At 36.5% G+C, this 16,715-nt stretch overlaps 3 protein-coding genes across 3 annotated transcripts in view; 1 reads left to right on the top strand and 2 right to left on the bottom strand.

The window, feature by feature from the left end:
• Positions 1-3,555: 3,555 nt before the first annotated feature.
• LOC107562600 (fibroblast growth factor-binding protein 2-like) lies at positions 3,556-5,061 on the bottom strand. Its single transcript, XM_016247265.1, has 2 exons — positions 5,033-5,061; positions 3,556-4,432 (listed from the first exon to the last, which is right to left on the bottom strand). The coding sequence occupies exons 1-2, from the start codon at positions 5,059-5,061 to the stop codon at positions 3,556-3,558; spliced, it is 906 nt and encodes a 301-aa protein (XP_016102751.1).
• Positions 5,062-5,364: 303 nt separating this feature from the next.
• On the top strand, positions 5,365-11,997 carry LOC107562612 (zinc finger, MYND-type containing 10). The gene is made up of 13 exons (XM_016247276.1): positions 5,365-5,379; positions 6,702-6,806; positions 6,924-7,032; positions 7,959-8,075; positions 8,180-8,233; positions 8,394-8,546; positions 8,651-8,739; positions 9,650-9,741; positions 10,345-10,517; positions 10,701-10,826; positions 11,029-11,150; positions 11,278-11,403; positions 11,674-11,997. The coding sequence occupies exons 2-13, from the start codon at positions 6,721-6,723 to the stop codon at positions 11,771-11,773; spliced, it is 1,347 nt and encodes a 448-aa protein (XP_016102762.1). The 5' UTR covers positions 5,365-5,379; positions 6,702-6,720; the 3' UTR covers positions 11,774-11,997.
• Positions 11,998-12,482: 485 nt separating this feature from the next.
• The window catches only part of LOC107562599 (prominin-1-A-like), a 26,623-nt gene continuing 22,390 nt past the window's right edge, over positions 12,483-16,715 (bottom strand). The window contains exons 23-25 of the mRNA XM_016247264.1: positions 16,143-16,258; positions 13,828-13,864; positions 12,483-13,706 (exon numbers count right to left, since the gene is read on the bottom strand). Coding sequence (XP_016102750.1) covers positions 13,843-13,864; positions 16,143-16,258 — 138 coding nt within the window. The 3' untranslated portion in view covers positions 12,483-13,706; positions 13,828-13,842. The remainder of the gene's footprint in view (positions 13,707-13,827; positions 13,865-16,142; positions 16,259-16,715) is intronic.

The following is a 16,715-nucleotide window of genomic DNA, read 5'->3' as shown; positions in this document are numbered from 1 at the left end:
GGGTGTCTGTTCACAAAAACAAACCTGTGTGTGTGTGTGTGTGTGTGTGTGTGGGGTGGGGTGGGGATCTGAGAGCAAGGTACTGCAGCTGTAAAACTGATTTAAATATATTGCATTGTAATGGGTGCTAATAATTTAATAAAATACATGATCATTGCAATTTGCATGTAAATATCACACTTCTGCCAGGACCACTATCGTCAAAGATGATTGACAATTAGCATACAGTTTGGATTGGCGGTATGGTTCATGCAGCCTAGCATGGATGAGAGCAGGGAGAGCAGCGATACCCCCCCACAATACAATACAATAAATGTATTGCAGATATCGTTAAAGTTCAATAATATTATGTACACATTTTAGAATTAGTCTGATTCAAAGGAGAATCAGAAGGCTGAATCCTGACTGACAGAGGAGGAGCTGGGGATGGAGGAGGGTAATTAGCTATTGAGCAATGCGAAAACTGCTGATAATACTGAGGGACCTTATATATGAATGCTTAGATAGGTGTCGTATTCCCATAGGTTGATGGGTATCAGCTGAAAGTCAGCTGATGCGAGTTTGATTGACGTGACCTGCCAGAACTAGCGCTACGCTAGATTTTAGTTCACAATTATGAAATAATCCGTTTGACATTTTTGGCCTCTAGCAGAGGAGGAGACAGACAGATAGCAGCAGAAGTAAGAGGGGCCAGCAAAAGTTATTCATTCTCTCCAAAGTGCATGAATGTGTGGGATTTTTTTGGGTGCAGGCGCTTCCAAGCAGCTGGTTCCCCCGGGGCCTCACAAGACCAAAACCTGTTCCTGAATTCCATGTATGTGATTAGACATGCTATAGGGCTGCATATACTTAACACCATTATGCTTGTGTACCATGTCCTGGTGTGTAAAAATGTTTTGTTAATGGGTCATTGTGAGTGTGCACTCATGTGGTAGGGGTCCCTCTCATTGTGTCTTTATGGCCTAATTTCATAGCTGAATCGCCACTCTCTATATCAGTTTAATGTGCTTTATTAACTGTTCCTATTGCATTTGCAGCCTATCTGCACACTATTAGTGGAAAATAAGTATTAGTAAACCTACAGTTGTGCAAAGACCCTCTATTTGTCTTCTTGAGGTGTTGTGCATCTAGTAACTTGAGGAATGTTAACTAGAGCTTAATGAATTTAGGTCACTTTTGAGGGAAAGGTGGTTAGAAATGGTGTATAGAGAGACAGAACACTGGACTGAGACGGTTAAAAATGTATTTCTATTTGTATATTCATATATTGTCTTCACATGTGTTTATGCGATGGTTTATATATATATATATATATATATATATAAGTACATATGTATAATGCTACTAAATAACACTCGTTTACACCAAGTCTTTACATTCACATGTTTTTGCATGGGATGTGCATCCTGGAGTTTTATGAACAATGAGTCTTTCATGGAAGTCCAATTTCCTTGTTCATCTTCATTACTTATTTACCAAGGGATCAAGTGATGAAGAGAAATTTTTACAACCAAGGAATATTTCTTTGTTGTTACAGCAAAGTTTAAGCGCTGGTTATCACTCATGAAATGATCTCACACACACTCTGATAAAGCTACGTTTGTGTTAATGATTGTGAGTGTGATGTTTTTTTACAGAAACTGCATGTGAATGTGTCTGGTGGAGAATCAGGCTCATGAATCTGGTGCTTATTGATTTTGTGACCATTGCTCCACTATGACCCATTTTACAGGAAGGGTCTGAGCTGTGAGGTTCAAGGTTTTTGCAAATTTGCTTTGTTACACAGAAAATATATGAATATTTTGAATAATAATATTAGTGACCATGCTAATGATATAGAATTATAAAAATGAATGAAGTGGCACATGAGCCTTAAGAGGCCGTGGGGAACTTAAGGCAGAAAATGCTGTGCAACATAAAGCATGAGTTGCGTCTGGAGGGTGTGTTCGTGTTAGGCATGGGGTGTCAGCTTCCAGCTGTGCAACATATTCAGAACATAACACTTTGATTACAGGGATCTAGAGGGATTTGAGCTCTTTGTAATACAAATACATGCATTCTTCTTTCTTTTGGTTAAATGTTTGCAGAGAACTTATAGAATACACTATAGCCTATATATAAAAAAGGCAGTGTGACATTTAGAAATTCCAGTCTGTCTTTGTAGCTAGGGTTTACGTTTTGGCTGGTTAGCATGGCCCCATTAGCCCCTGCTATAGCAGATGAACTAAAGCGATAGTCCACTCAAAAATACAAATTCTGAATTCATCATTTACTCACCCTTATGTCATTCTAATATCTTTCTTCTGCTGAACACAACAGAAGACATATTGAAGAATGTCGGTAACCAAACCGTTTTGGTTCCCATTGACTTCCATTGTAGTTTTTGTCCATACAGTGGAAGTCAATGGGAACCAAAACTGATTAATTTTGTAAACATTTAATTTGAGTCTTTTTAAATGACATGTAATATTGCCCTCTAGTGGTGTTGATGTGCTCTGACATGTCGTGTGAAACTAAAATCATACTTGTTTCAGTTGGGTTTGGAACTCCCCATATTCTACAGATTTCTGATCATATTTAATGACTTTTGATTTTTGTTTATTAATATTTATTTAGTAGAATCTTTGCTAATCAGATTACATCAACTCAGATTATAATTGTTTTCTGAAAATAAATTAGCTGTAAATTAATGTGTAACTATTTGAGAACGTGAGATTCAGATTTAGGTTTCTTGAGACCAGCAAGCAAATAAATAAATACTAAATTAAATAAATAAATACAATTAAAACAATGATTGTGTTCAGACACCATACACAGAGAATTAAGAAATATGACATATTTTAATTAAACATGTTACAAATTTCTTTCTTTCATTCCTGTTGTTCCTGCACGTACATTGACTCGCATAGAAAAACACACATAACCAGTCATAACCACGTTTCCGCACACACACACACACACACACACACACAGAGCCCTGGTCTCTGGAGGAAACACTTGGCTGGTGGTCAGACAATCTAAAAAGTCTCTGACACTGTTGACCTACAGAGAGGAGAAAATGGATCAAAAGATAAAAATGTGAACACTAATGGACAGAAATCATTTTTACCTCTGCAAAAAATTTTATTTGAGCTATTTTGGAAAAGTGTGGAGGTGTAACATAAATATCTTGTTCAAATTTGGTTAGGCAGGTATTGGATATGGGTGTAAAGCAGCAGTTGATGATTCTTTGAGTTAGATTTGTGTCTAACTCTATCTGTTTGCTTTCCACTGCAAACTTTTCATACTAAAAAGCTTCTGAATTACAGTCTTTCATCTCCTGAATACACTGTACTAGTCTTGTACTAGTCCTCAAGCCAAAGTTAACAATTACAGGAGTTAGTTTTATGTAAAATACCTGCAGTTTGTACATCAGAGTGATGTAGCTAGTTAATTTACGCTACAGTCAGATGCAGTAGTAGATCTTTCTTACATATGATTTAGAGTTAAGTTTCCACATAAGCACTGATTGGTTATTCACTATAAAATGATATGCTTACCAGAGGTTTTGATGAATTAATTCTGGAACCAGTTAATGAAGTATGCGCAGACGCCCTGGAGACTCTTCCAGCAGTATTCCTCTGCCATCTTGGTTGCTTGACTCACCTCCACCACGGTGGGTCTCGCTGTGATGGTCTTTACAGGTTTACGTGGTGGAACAGGCTTGGAAACGGCGGGCTTGACTGGTTTGGAGGCTGGTTGTTGGGGTTTAGGCTTCTGCTTTTGGCTGGGAGGTTTGGTAGGCGTGATGCTGGACTTGACCTGCTGCTGTTGCTTTTGCTGGTTCTGAGAAGCTTGGGTCAGTTTGGGGAAGGAGATTTTGGGCCAAGAGGCATGGAACGCCATTTGGACGTCATCCGAAGCAGAGCGGCACATGTGCGGCTTGTAAACCTGTGGTCCCTGGCAGGCGTTCTGGAGCTTCCTCATGTCCCACATGATCTGAGTGAAGTAGTGTCGAGGGTTGTTGTTATACGCTCTGCAGAGGTTAGGCTTGCCCAGGAAATCGCACCAGTACGACTTGCCCTTGCTCTTGCAGGAGACACGCAGCTTGGTGAAGTTGGTCTGGCCGGAGATCACCATGGCGCAGCTATCTTTTGCTTTGGTGTTGAAACGAATGGGCTCATCCCAGATACTTCCTTTCGGCTGCTGCTGTCGACTGTTTTGGGTGCTTTCGATGTGGTTGATGCTGTTCGCCTGGTTACTGCTGTTCTGAGCCTGAGCATTGATGGCCCAAATGAAACATACCAGAAGGACAGCGGCACTGCATACGGCTCTCATGATGGAGGTGTAGAAGAGACTGAGCAGAAGGTGTTGAAGGGTGCAGGCTGGCTTTATAAATACAAGTCCCACAAAGGGGTCTTTAAGCAGGGCAGATTGCACACATCCCTCCAGACTGGTGGGCCTCTAGTCTCCAGTCTAGAGCTGCCTGAAAGAACTAATTGTAGGAATCTTTGGAGAAGTGTGTGTGCGCACTTTAGTCTAGATGGGATCGGTGTGTAAGTGATTCTGAGACTGCATGAGTGTGAAAAAGAAAGGCCCGGTCTAGTTTTGTGTGGCATGATATTTGCAACCCAGTCTAATGGGAAAGCATAATGAACAACATGAACAAAATTACATGGTACACAATAAAAACTCAACATTTTTAGGTAAAAATAAGTGTGACGGTCCACCCCTGAACTTAAACATCACTGGGGCATAAGCAGATCGTACAAAAATGTTCAAATGAGATCGTATGAAAGAATTCTTGTGACTTAGCCACCAAAACATAAAGTCGTGTTTTGTGTAGATGGTTTTGTGGTTAATTTCTTCATTGAGTGTGTGTTGATGGTTTGAGAGGAAGGACATGGGTGTGGTTACTTTCATGGTCTTCGTTATATAATCATACATGCGAACATAAGTGGGCTATTGACTATTGATGTGAACAAGGAGAGTAATTCACCTGGAACCCATTTGTTTTGTCAACTTCAACCAATGTGGTTAACGTCTGGTTTACGTGAAGTACAACATGTACTCTTCTGACATGGTTTATGAGGAGTCATGGGGAATTCTCATTTGTAAACATCTACTTTTAGCTATTGCAAAGATCAGCTATGTAAACATTGGAAATCATGAAACAGTGGTAGAATAAAAGTCAGTGTGTATAGCCCAGGGGTGTCCAAACTGGGTCCTGGAGGGCCGGTGTCCTGAAGAGTTTAGCTCCAACCCCAATTAAACACACCTGAAGCAGCTAATCAAGCTCTTACTAGGCATACTAGAAACTTAAAGGCAGGTGTGTTGAGGCAAGTTGGAGTTAAACTCTGCAGGACACCGGCCCTCCAGGACCGAGTTTGGGCACCCCTGGTATAGACGTTTTTGTGCATTTGTGTGCTTCACAAATTGTCTTAAAGAATACATACATGCTGTAAAATTCACATTTCTGTACATTAACTGCATGTGTAGCATTCTACACTTCAAATCAACTCTTTTAGCACAACTCAAGGCATATATATACACACACACAAAATGTGAGTGTGTTCTTTCTGATTCTGGAAATCATACACTTAGAACAGCGATCAAAAACTAAACAGTGCTTATTAATGAAATACAAATTGATACAGATGTACTTAATACACTCTAAAAAATGCTGGGTTAAATACAACCCAGTGCTGGGTAAAATCAAAACAACCCAATTGCTGGGTTTGTCCCTATTTTACCCAGCATTTTTTAAAGTGTAGAGTGAGGAATCATGCACTGAGAGAAGATTAAAATGTTGAAGAATGATGGCAGTGAAGAGTAGACAACTAGTAGAATTGAGTGATTTATTTAGGAGACTTAAGAAAAAGGGCAGGACCTTCAGAAGATCTCAGGATGTCCCTGACACTGCTGAGCAAGTGATGCAATGCTACATTTCTCCAAATCTGATGAAGAAACAAACTCATCTACATCTTGGATGGCCGGAGGGTGAACACATTTTCAGCCAATTTCATTTTTGGGTGAACACTATTCCTTTACACATTGCACATAAAACAAATTTAAGAAATTTAAGATGCAGATCAATTCTAAAATACAAGTATATGTCAAAATATTACACGTTTCAATCCTGCTTTCCTTGATTTGATCATTTTCTAGCAGTAAACCTTAAATAAACATCAATTATAGTCTTAAAGATATATTAAAATGATATATGTCGATTGACAAAAAATAAACAGCATTTTAAAAATGTACGTACACACGTTTTTAGGGCTAATGAAACCTAGGGCCTTTGAATAACAAGCTAACAATAAACAAAACGTACAAGTATAATTCCTAAATGTTTGCATTGAATGACCATTTTCACTATCTCTCTTGGAAAGCTGCCTTTTTTTTAATTATTATTAATTTTTTTTCAAACAGATTAACAAAAGATTTTAACATATAGATACAACACAACCTATTCACATGATTACAATCATACAACTTACAGGAACAAAAAAAAATAACAAAATAAAAAAATAAACATTATTAAAAAAATAAATAAAAATCTTGGAAAGCTGCCATTCAAAGAAGCCGCGGCATTAGATCTCGTCACTTCCGCACTCAGTGTGTACCTGTAACCATAGAGACGAAACAGGAAGTGTTGTCCGCGCTGTTTATTGAGTTTGAATAAAGCGTAGACGAAAACATTAAACCTTTACGTTTCACAGTCGAGGACGTTCAAAAGCGATGGATTCAGTACTTCTGCACGGAGAAGCCGAAGGTTATATTCAGAGTCTGGAGAAGATGGCGATGCGCGAGATGGGAAGCCCAAGGTAAGTTACGTGAATATCTCATATAAAAGTAACGGTACACTAAGATAAAGAGGTTCATCTGAAGTAACGTACACCGATGGCATTCCGTCTATGTTTGTTTTGTGTGTGTGTGTAAAGGTGGTTTCGCCAACATGAGTACATTGAGAAGCTGAATATGCAAGCTATTCTGAATGCCAGTGCCAATCAGGAGGAATTCATAAAAGACCTGTTCGTTTCTCTTGGAAAGGTAATTATTTTATTCAGCGAGGTCGCATTAAATGTGATGAAAAGTGACAGTATCCACCTTTTCCTTGTCGTAAAAATGGGCGCGGCCATTTGTAAATTCTATGGGTCTGGCTTCCGGTCTCATCTGCGTCCACTCCGTCCAGCTATTTTTAGCTGAACAAAACAGTTCATTTTGCTGCCTGATATTGAAAGTTGGTGTGTCTTATCATATTATTTTAATGTATTATCTTAATTATGAACACACTGGTTTGTAGTTCAAACAGTTTTACAGTTTACTGCACGTTGTTATTCTCCTCGTTATTTACCTATAGCTGCTAATGAACCGGAAGTCTCGCACATAGGCTTACTTCCGCGTTGAAGGAAAAAGGTGGATAGACGTTTGTAATTTTACGAAGGATTTCAATTTCAAATACTGTTCTTTTTACATTTCTATTAATCAAAGAATCCTGAAAAAAAGGTATTTAGGTTTCCACACAAAAAAAAAATATATATATATATATATATATATATATATATACATGAAGTGACATGTGACACCTGCAACCTTTTGGGTTACGAGGCCGACTCTCTAACCATTAGGCCACGACTTTCCCCCCCCCCAATATATATATATATATAAAATCACTGAAGACTGGAGTAATGATGCTGAAAATATTGGTTTGCCGCCACTATAATAAACTAATTTTTAACTTTAAAATGATTTTTAAAAATATATCTGTTTTTACTGTATTTTTGATCAAATAAATGCAACTTTAGTAAGCAAAAACATTTTTAAAAATTCTAACGACTCCAATTTTTTAAATGGTAAAGTATCGCTTAATCATCGATTAACTTTCCCACTGGCACATCTTACCACGCTTTCACAAATATGATGTAAAAAAGCAGTTTTTTAGCATACAGAGCATGCTGTTGTTGGACTTCTTCCAGATACCCACACTGGTGCATGCAATGATACTTACAGAAGTCTGGAAACATAAAGTGTTTCCCATAATTGGCAAACTCCAGGACTTTAAGCCGAAGAGCACATTTCTTCTCTACATGGTGGTAAGTGGCCTCAGCTTCAAATGACCAGGTTTTCCAAACCATGCCAGGCTATAATACGTTTTCCTCCAGTCTCTTTGTGTCATTGCATTTTCTCCTAATTCCAGATTCACCATGAAGCTACCATCATAAACCTGCTGGAAACAATTATGTACCACAAGGTAAGCACATCTTTTCTGAGATGTAGATTTTTATATATCTGAATGTGTCATTTAAAAAAAAAATGCAGCAAAAGTAGATAGTCGAAAAAACTAAGACCACATTCTAATATGATAGCAATATAAAAATGGCTAAATGTTGATGTGTGTGTTACACATGCAGGAGTCCAGCGAGGCTGCTGGTGATAGTGTACTTGATTTACTGGATTACTGTCATCGCAAACTCACACTGCTGGCGGGACGCTCAGTTTCTGGACAGATCCCAACGGAGGACCGAATTACACACGCGCAGCTGTCAGACACGGCATCTGTACAGGTGAAGAACACTTTTTGAGCATTACAGCAAAATGTAATTTTACCTCATTATCATTAGCATCATTTACATTACATTTACCAGAACTTGTACACTGTTTCTCGCAGGATCTGCAAAGACAAAGTGACATGTTAGAGTTTGAAATCTCTGTCAAGGCTCTGTCAGTATTGTGCTACATCACCGATCACATTGAGAGGTATTTAAGATACTGGTTATTTTAAAGAGACCATATTAAAGGAATAGTTCACCCAATAATGAAAATGTGCTGAATATTTACTCCAACCAACATGAGTTTGTTTCTTCTCTGTAAGCGATTTGGAGAAATTTAGCTTTACATCACTTGCTCACCATTGGATCCTCTGCAGTGAATGGGTGCCGTCAGAATGAGAGTCCAACAACTAATCCACACAACTTTAGTCCATCAGTTAACATCTCGTGAAGTGAAAAGCACTGTTGGCTTCAAACCATTTAACTTTCGGATAAATTACAAGATCTCTATTCATAATATTGCTTTTTCTAGTGAAAATGTTGTCTTGTCTGAATCAGGAGAGATATATGCGCAGATCAAGCTCTGTTTACAAGTGAAAACAGACCAAAACAGTTCTGAACAAATATGTGGGTGGATTTTGACAACAGAGGAGTGAGATTTTTACTGGAGGAAGTATTCAAGTATTTCTAGTATTTAGGCCAGAAGTGATGGTTTGAAGTAAAAAAACGTCTTAATGATGGATTTGTTTCTTACAAACCTGCTGCTTTTCACTTCACAAGATGTTAACTGATGGAGTGGAGTGGTGTGGATTACTCGTGGATTATTGTGATGTTTTTATCAACTGTTCATTCTGACGGCACCCATTCTCTGCAGAGCATCCACTGGTGAGCAAGTGATGCAATGCTACATTTCTCCAAATCTGATGAAGAAACAAACTCTTGGATGGCCGGAGGGTGAACACATTTTCAGCCAATTTAATTTTTGAGTGAACACTATTCCTTTACACATTGCACATAAAACAAAATTAAATGCAGATCAATTCTAAAATACAAATTTAAAAAAACGTTTTAAAACAAATGCCTAGTACTGAATGTTGAAATATCCCCTTTTAATGTAGTTTGAGTTTGAGTGTGCTCTCGAGGATGCTGTGCACTCATAATATGCCCTGTGTGCTGGTACAATTGGTGGAAAATTGCCCCTGGAACAGAGGTTAGTCTCTCAATTGTACTGTGTTTTAAGCATGTGTTATATTGTCACAAGATGGCTGTACAAAGCGCATGAGGATGAAGAAAATCAGCAAAAACAGTCTTTAATCCAATAAATCCAACAGGCAAGGAAAACTCAGGAAACAGAATACAACAACCACTTAACATAGACGAGAACAGACCAAGAACTGGGGAAAACTAAGGGCTTAAATACTAAGGGAGAACTGACAAGATAATTAACCGAACAGGTGAATGTAATCATTAATCAGACACACTGAGAACACATTGAAACAGAAAGCTGAACATAACCCCACCTTACATATATATAAATCAAATTACAGAACAGCTTTACACAGTGTCTCGTAGGAGTAGATCAAATGTTTCCATGAGCAGCACGTTTATCAGGAAATATGCTCAAAGTGGTACAACATTTTATTAACGAAATTCATGTTCTCAGTAGCATGCTGGAATTACCATATTTTTAGTCATTTCTATGAAAGCCTGCTTAAATCTATTCTAACACCTCCATAGACTTAAATTAGAAAAGGGAAAAGAGTTTATCAGTAACATTTTTGACTGCATAGTCTAGTCTTTTTCTCTGGTGTAGGAACACTGGAGAAATACACAGAGGGGAAGTGGAGAACCGTCCGGCCTGAAGATCAGCTAAAGCTGAGTAAACATGACGGCCAGGTGTGGATGACTTTACTGAACCTGCTACTCAAACCAGACTGCCAAAGGAAATATGATTTCAATAGCTTTAACAAAACACAGCTCTTAAAGGTAAGACTTTACACGGGGCAAAAGTTGTTTTTTTAATATCTATCTATCTATCTATCTATCTACAAACCCAATTCCAAAAAAGTTGGGACACTGTACAAATTGTGAGTAAAAAAGGAATGGAATAATTTACAAACATATCTTATTCAATATCAGTGATCTATCATTATTATTCTTTCAATGCAGCTTCGTGGGTTTTTGACAGACGTTGTTATAGATCAGTTACCGAATCTACTTGATCTCAGGCATTTTCTCAGTCAACTTACTGTCACAGATCCAGCGGCCCCTAAAAAAGATCTCATCTTGGAGCAGGTATTCCAGCAAACACACACCCATATACTACCATTCAAAAGTTTGGGGTCGGTAAGATTTGTTTTTAAAAAAGTTAATATTTTTATGTAGCAAGGTTGCATTAAAATGAGCAAAAGTGACAGTAATTCCATTCATAATATTACATTTATATATTTTTTCAAACAAATGCTGTTTCAAATAAACACAATTTTCATTCATTTAGGTGCCAGAGATATGGAATAATATTGTAACGGAGAACAGCAGCAAGTGGAAAGCCATTGCTAAATACCAAGTGACACATGTTTTCAACCCCTCTGAAAGTGAATTAAGAGAGCAAGCTAGCAGGTGAGATGTGATGTCTATTTGTAAATGTCTTTCATAAGGGATGAAGTGATGAGGAGCAGTTATAAAATGCTGTTTTAACAGTATGCATATATACTGTATAACTGTTTATTTGCACCCTTCTGATCAGGTTGGCTCAAACATATAATCTAGATGTGCTGGAGAATCTAATCCCAGACAAACCCAAGTGTGGAGCCTGTGGAAGAGTGGGTGCAAAACGCTGCTCCCGCTGTCAGGGAGAGTGGTATTGCAACAGGTATAACAACACATGGGCCAAAATGATTCACTTTTTCAGATTTAACCCTACAAGTCAATAATAAATTCTTAAAGGGGTCAAATGACGTTGCTAAAAAGTTGTAACACTCCAAAGAGAAAGGAAAAATTGAAATCGCATCATATGACCCCTTTAACTAGATGAAGAGTAGAGTAATATATTTGAATTGCCCTTTAATTTTGGCTTTGCCATGTTTTGTTCAAGGTTATATTATTGTTAATAATTCTCTTTGTCTGGAATTTCTCTCTATAGAGAGTGTCAGGTGAAACACTGGCCCAAGCACAAGCCTGCATGCAAACTCATGGAAGAGGCCATAGAAAAGCTTCAGGAGGAACTGAACATCAGCAGCTGATAAATGAAAGGGCTGGAGAGAGTCATGCTGTGGGGCTCAGAGTCCACTATGAACTGTTCAATTCAATGGACAACGATGGAAAAAGACAAATGATACAACTGTTCCTGACTGTTTCTTTCTTGAGCTGTTTGTATATTGAGTTTGAAGAAAGTAGATCATTCTTTGATAGAAAGCTTTCATATATTCATATTCTTTCTAAGTGTATGTTTATAAACATGTTTACATATGACATCATTTATTTATATTTCACACATTTTAATTGATTGATTATTAACTGTTGTACTATAACCTTTAAATGAAAAATGGAAATAGACTGAATTAACTGCTAAAATACATTCGAGATGCAATCACTTAGATTTTTACTGACAAAATGTTATTGCATGTGTTGTAAATGACTTCCTTTAATTTGGAAAGCAAAAAGAAGACATTTTGAACAATATCGTTTCCACTGTTTTTCATGCAATTACAATGAATGATGACTGGAGCTTTTAAGTTTTAGAATTAAAAAACAAATAAATAAATTTGAACTAAATATGAAAAAAGAACATTTCTCATTTTCATTTGGCATAAATTGATGTACTAAAAGAACTAAAACTAAACGCACACATGCATATATTGTATATATAGCAAATTGAAAATATAAAAATAAATTAAAACTAGTCATTAAAACTATAATAATATCCCAATGATACTAAAATAAAACTGTTAAGCTTAAAAAGGGTGCAAAAGTGACATAAATGTAATTATTTTATTTGTACCTTTTACAAAACCATGTTGAGCTGATTGTTTAATTGTAATGTTCACACAGCCTCCGTGTTCCAGTGGGATTTGCTCTGTAAAAATCCAAAACACTTGTTACAAGTGCCTTTGAATCTCATAACATGGGTGAAAACACGACCCTGGAGATCTGTACTGCTCCACTGCCAAAGAACACATGCATAGTTTCTCCCAGCAGGCCGTGAGACAGACGTCTGGATTTGTGGGTATCCATAACAGATTTGGAACTTCACTTCATTCACAAACCTTCTTTTTGGAATATAAGAAACCTTTGGTTTGTACAATAGAGAACTATGTGGAATTGTATTACCACTGTATATGCTGTACTGAAACCTGTATTTGAACAAATTACAGTACATTACACACTGGACATATTCAACTATTTTCAGTTTCTTGTATGGATGTAAACACAAAAAGAAAATCAAATACATAAGACACTCAAAAGAAGAAAAAGACAACAACAACAAAAAAAGATGAACTGATCTATAATAGGAATTCGTTTTTAGTGGTGTAATTATTGTCTTGTATCAAACGTACTGACATTTCAAACAGGAACAATCAGTCTTTTAGGACATTGGCTTCATTTGTCTTTCAACACATTGAGACTTTTCCAGTGCATTCAACATAGTTATCAAATTTTAAGCTAATACTTGATTCATTCATTTGTTGAACAATACAATGTACAAAAAGTAACACTTCGCAGAAGAACTGAAAAGTTAACATGATAAATGAAGCACTTTTCTACTGTAAATACTTAATCTGCTTGGACCTTCAAACTTGAGATGTTTGGTTCAGAAACATCATTTCATGGTTTCATGATCAATAACCAACACACAGACCTTTCTTGCCCCTTTATATCAAATGTTAAAAAGACAATACAAAATCTAGATGTACCCACAATTATGTCTAAAGGACATGTTTTATAAAATAGATATTAACAAAATACATACAAAACTTTCAAAAGCATGTTGAAAGTGTATAAAAAGAACACATTTCTGTTTACCATGTACAATGAACTGTGTGTAGAATATGCTTGGAATTCTTTAGTTAAGGTCTGAAGTATGTTTTATTGTTAGAAACTGGAATAAACTGTTTCTAAATAAATTTTCACAGATTATATTCCCTTTTTTCCGTCTTCGGTTGTCATCCATGGAATCTGAATTAAGAAAGACAATTTCTGATTTAAAAAAAATACATAAATTTAGACTAAAAAAAAATACATTAAAGTCATGAAAGCTTGAGGTGCTGTAACACACGATAGAATGTGATTGTCTTACCTTGCTAAACACTCTTTAGTTCCAGCTCTCAGCACCGCTGTAGAAGAAAATTAAGAAAATGTCACTAAAAATTCAGAGAAATTACAATATTTCCAATTACTTACGTTATACAAAGATGAAGAGTAAGGTATAACTGAATCAAAGATTGAGGAGTTAAAGGAAGTCATGCAAAGCCACATGCACGGTGTGACATGTTACTGGAAGAACATGTGAACGATCAGACTGACAACACATATGATTACAGTGAAACATACATAGCTATGTTTACATGCAGCCAAATAATCTGTTTATAATTGGACTGATGGCTCAATCGGACTGAAAAGTGTCCATGTAAACACCTCAACTGATATGATGGAGCAAATAAGCATGTAATCATCTGAATCCAAATATTTTCTCAAACGGATTCAAAAATGCCACACCAGCAGAATAGAGTCTGAAAGTGACTATATGAAACATACACAAGACTGTGTAGCGATGAATGATGTGGAAAGTGGAAAAAGTGGAAAGATGGAAAACAAATGCCTTAGAGTATGGTGGCGGGTCATGAATGAATACAAAGTGAGAAAATGTAAAGCTGAGACGTCAGTTGAGAAGTTGAGACATAAGAAGAGTAGGAACTTTAAAACAAGAAGAGCACTGACGTGAACGAATGGGTTTGTAGAGGAGACATATGGACATAACAATGCAAAGACAGAAAAGGTCAATAAAGAGCGAACAGATGAGCTGCTGAAAGGTTTTGTACCTGCAGGATGCATGTACAGTTGCATACCCCGTGTGAAAGTGTGTGTGTGTGTGTGTGTGAATCTGTGTCACCAGTCAGGCTGTCTTGGGGGGGCTGAGGCCCGAGGATACCACCTCATTGTGTCATAGGATGGATAGCTGAAAAAAACCCAGGTGCACTTTGAAAGTTTGGAATCTATCAGATCTAAACTCAGTGTGGCATCTTTTGTTTAGCTCCAAAAAAATGACAGAAAACTGTCATGCAGAGGATCTGTAAGGATAGGGATGCATGCTGGGATACAAATGTCATGCTATTACATTATTCACTATTTGCATGCATTTCATTTAGTCCTAAATGTTAGGAAAAACGCTACAATTTTGTAATGAATTATAGAAACAGATCAATTCTACCAACACAGAAATGTATGCAACTATTTTCATACTTTGACCAATGAAACAATACAATTATAGACAGCCATGCTATTTTATGTTTAAAACAAACACAAAAAAACCCCTAACCAGAGTTTTACATGCTGAAGTGCATTCAGGCAATATTGTAATGTACAGTATGAAAGACACATAGCTGTTCAATTTTTAACCTACTAAAAAAAAGGATAGTGTATATATTATAATAATAGAATATATTAGTGTTCAAAATATATAATACTAAAAATAATAATATTTAACAAAATATGCGAAATCAGCTGGTCATATCATGCATTTTTTCAAATAAGTAATTTTCACTCAAGAGAAAGGTGTCAAATATACTGTCACTCCTTCAGCTGTTTTATTAGAAACACCTTCTATTTTTGTCATTTAATACTAAGGTGATGCAACACAAAGTATAGATGTATAATGTTAATAATTATGGAAATGCGTCAGTCTGTGAAAAGGGTCCATACATACTGTTCATATACTCATAAAAACGTTCATGCACACAATTGACTTCTATAGACAGTCAGCTAATACTGATGATTTAATCATGCAGAGATGAAGTGGTGGAATAAACTCTACCTGCTCATCACGGGGTTGTTTATGCCATATAAAGACTCACTATGATAACCACTGACAACAACATCCAAACTACTGTAAATGAAACAGTGAAGGTAAACATTAGTCGCTTGTAAAAGTAGCATGAGATGAATGATTGAATGCATGTAAGTAGTTTATAGAGTGACATGATTTCCGTTAAAAAAAGTTATAAAGTATTTATTTAGTATCTGAGATTTCAAATGTGCAATGATAAGATAGAAAGTCAAAGACATTTGAATGTAGATTAAAAGAGGAGAAAACCAAAGTGGTTTGTTATCAGAATGTGAGGAGAATACGGAAAATAAGAGCAGGATTGAGGATATAAGAGACATAAGATGACTCTTGAAAGAAGAAAACAAGGCTGTTTCAAACACACGTGGAGTAACAGTCCTCCTTGAACCTTGGTAAAGATTTTCAGTTTAGTTGCAGTTCTGAATTTGATGCATTTGAAGAAAATGCTTGATCCATTTTAGGTCATATTTCACTTCACAGATATTACCTATGAAACATACTGCAATCTTGTGGTGATTCAGTCTAAATTCAGCAGGTATGTGTTCACTTACTCATCATAGACGTCCTCAGTGTCCATCCTGCGGTAGAATTTGCCGAGTTTTACAGATAAGATGATGCTGGGAATGAGTAACAAACAGCATCCTCCCAGACCAAACCAGAATGTGTTCTAAAACACACACACACATGCACAATAATATAAAGAATGTTCTTAATCTTATATATGGGCATTTATGAACACATATATGAACGTTTTTGCATATGTTTTAGTTTAACATAAAAAAAAAGAACTTATGACAGTACATTCACTACCATTCAAAAGTTAATAACACTTTAACAATAATACTTTTATTCAACAAGAATGCATTACATTTATCAAAGGTGACAAAAAGGACATTTGTAATGTTACAAAATGTTTTATATTAAATAAATGCTGTTCTTTTGAACTTCCTATTCATCAAATAATGATAAAAAAAATTTATCATGCACCATAAAAGTAGTCTGTTTGACTAATGCGTTATATTCAAGTGTCTAAAAGAGTATTGTGAACTTCCTGTCTAACATCTCCTCGTGTCTTCAATCAAAAAAAGAAAATCATATGGGTTTGGAACAAACTGAGGGTGAGT

The sequence above is a fragment of the Sinocyclocheilus grahami genome, unplaced genomic scaffold (genome assembly GCF_001515645.1).
Source record: "Sinocyclocheilus grahami isolate Dianchi unplaced genomic scaffold, SAMN03320097.WGS_v1.1 scaffold829.1, whole genome shotgun sequence".
Taxonomy (NCBI): Eukaryota; Metazoa; Chordata; class Actinopteri; order Cypriniformes; family Cyprinidae; genus Sinocyclocheilus; species Sinocyclocheilus grahami.
This window is presented reverse-complemented; position numbering and strand designations above follow the sequence as displayed.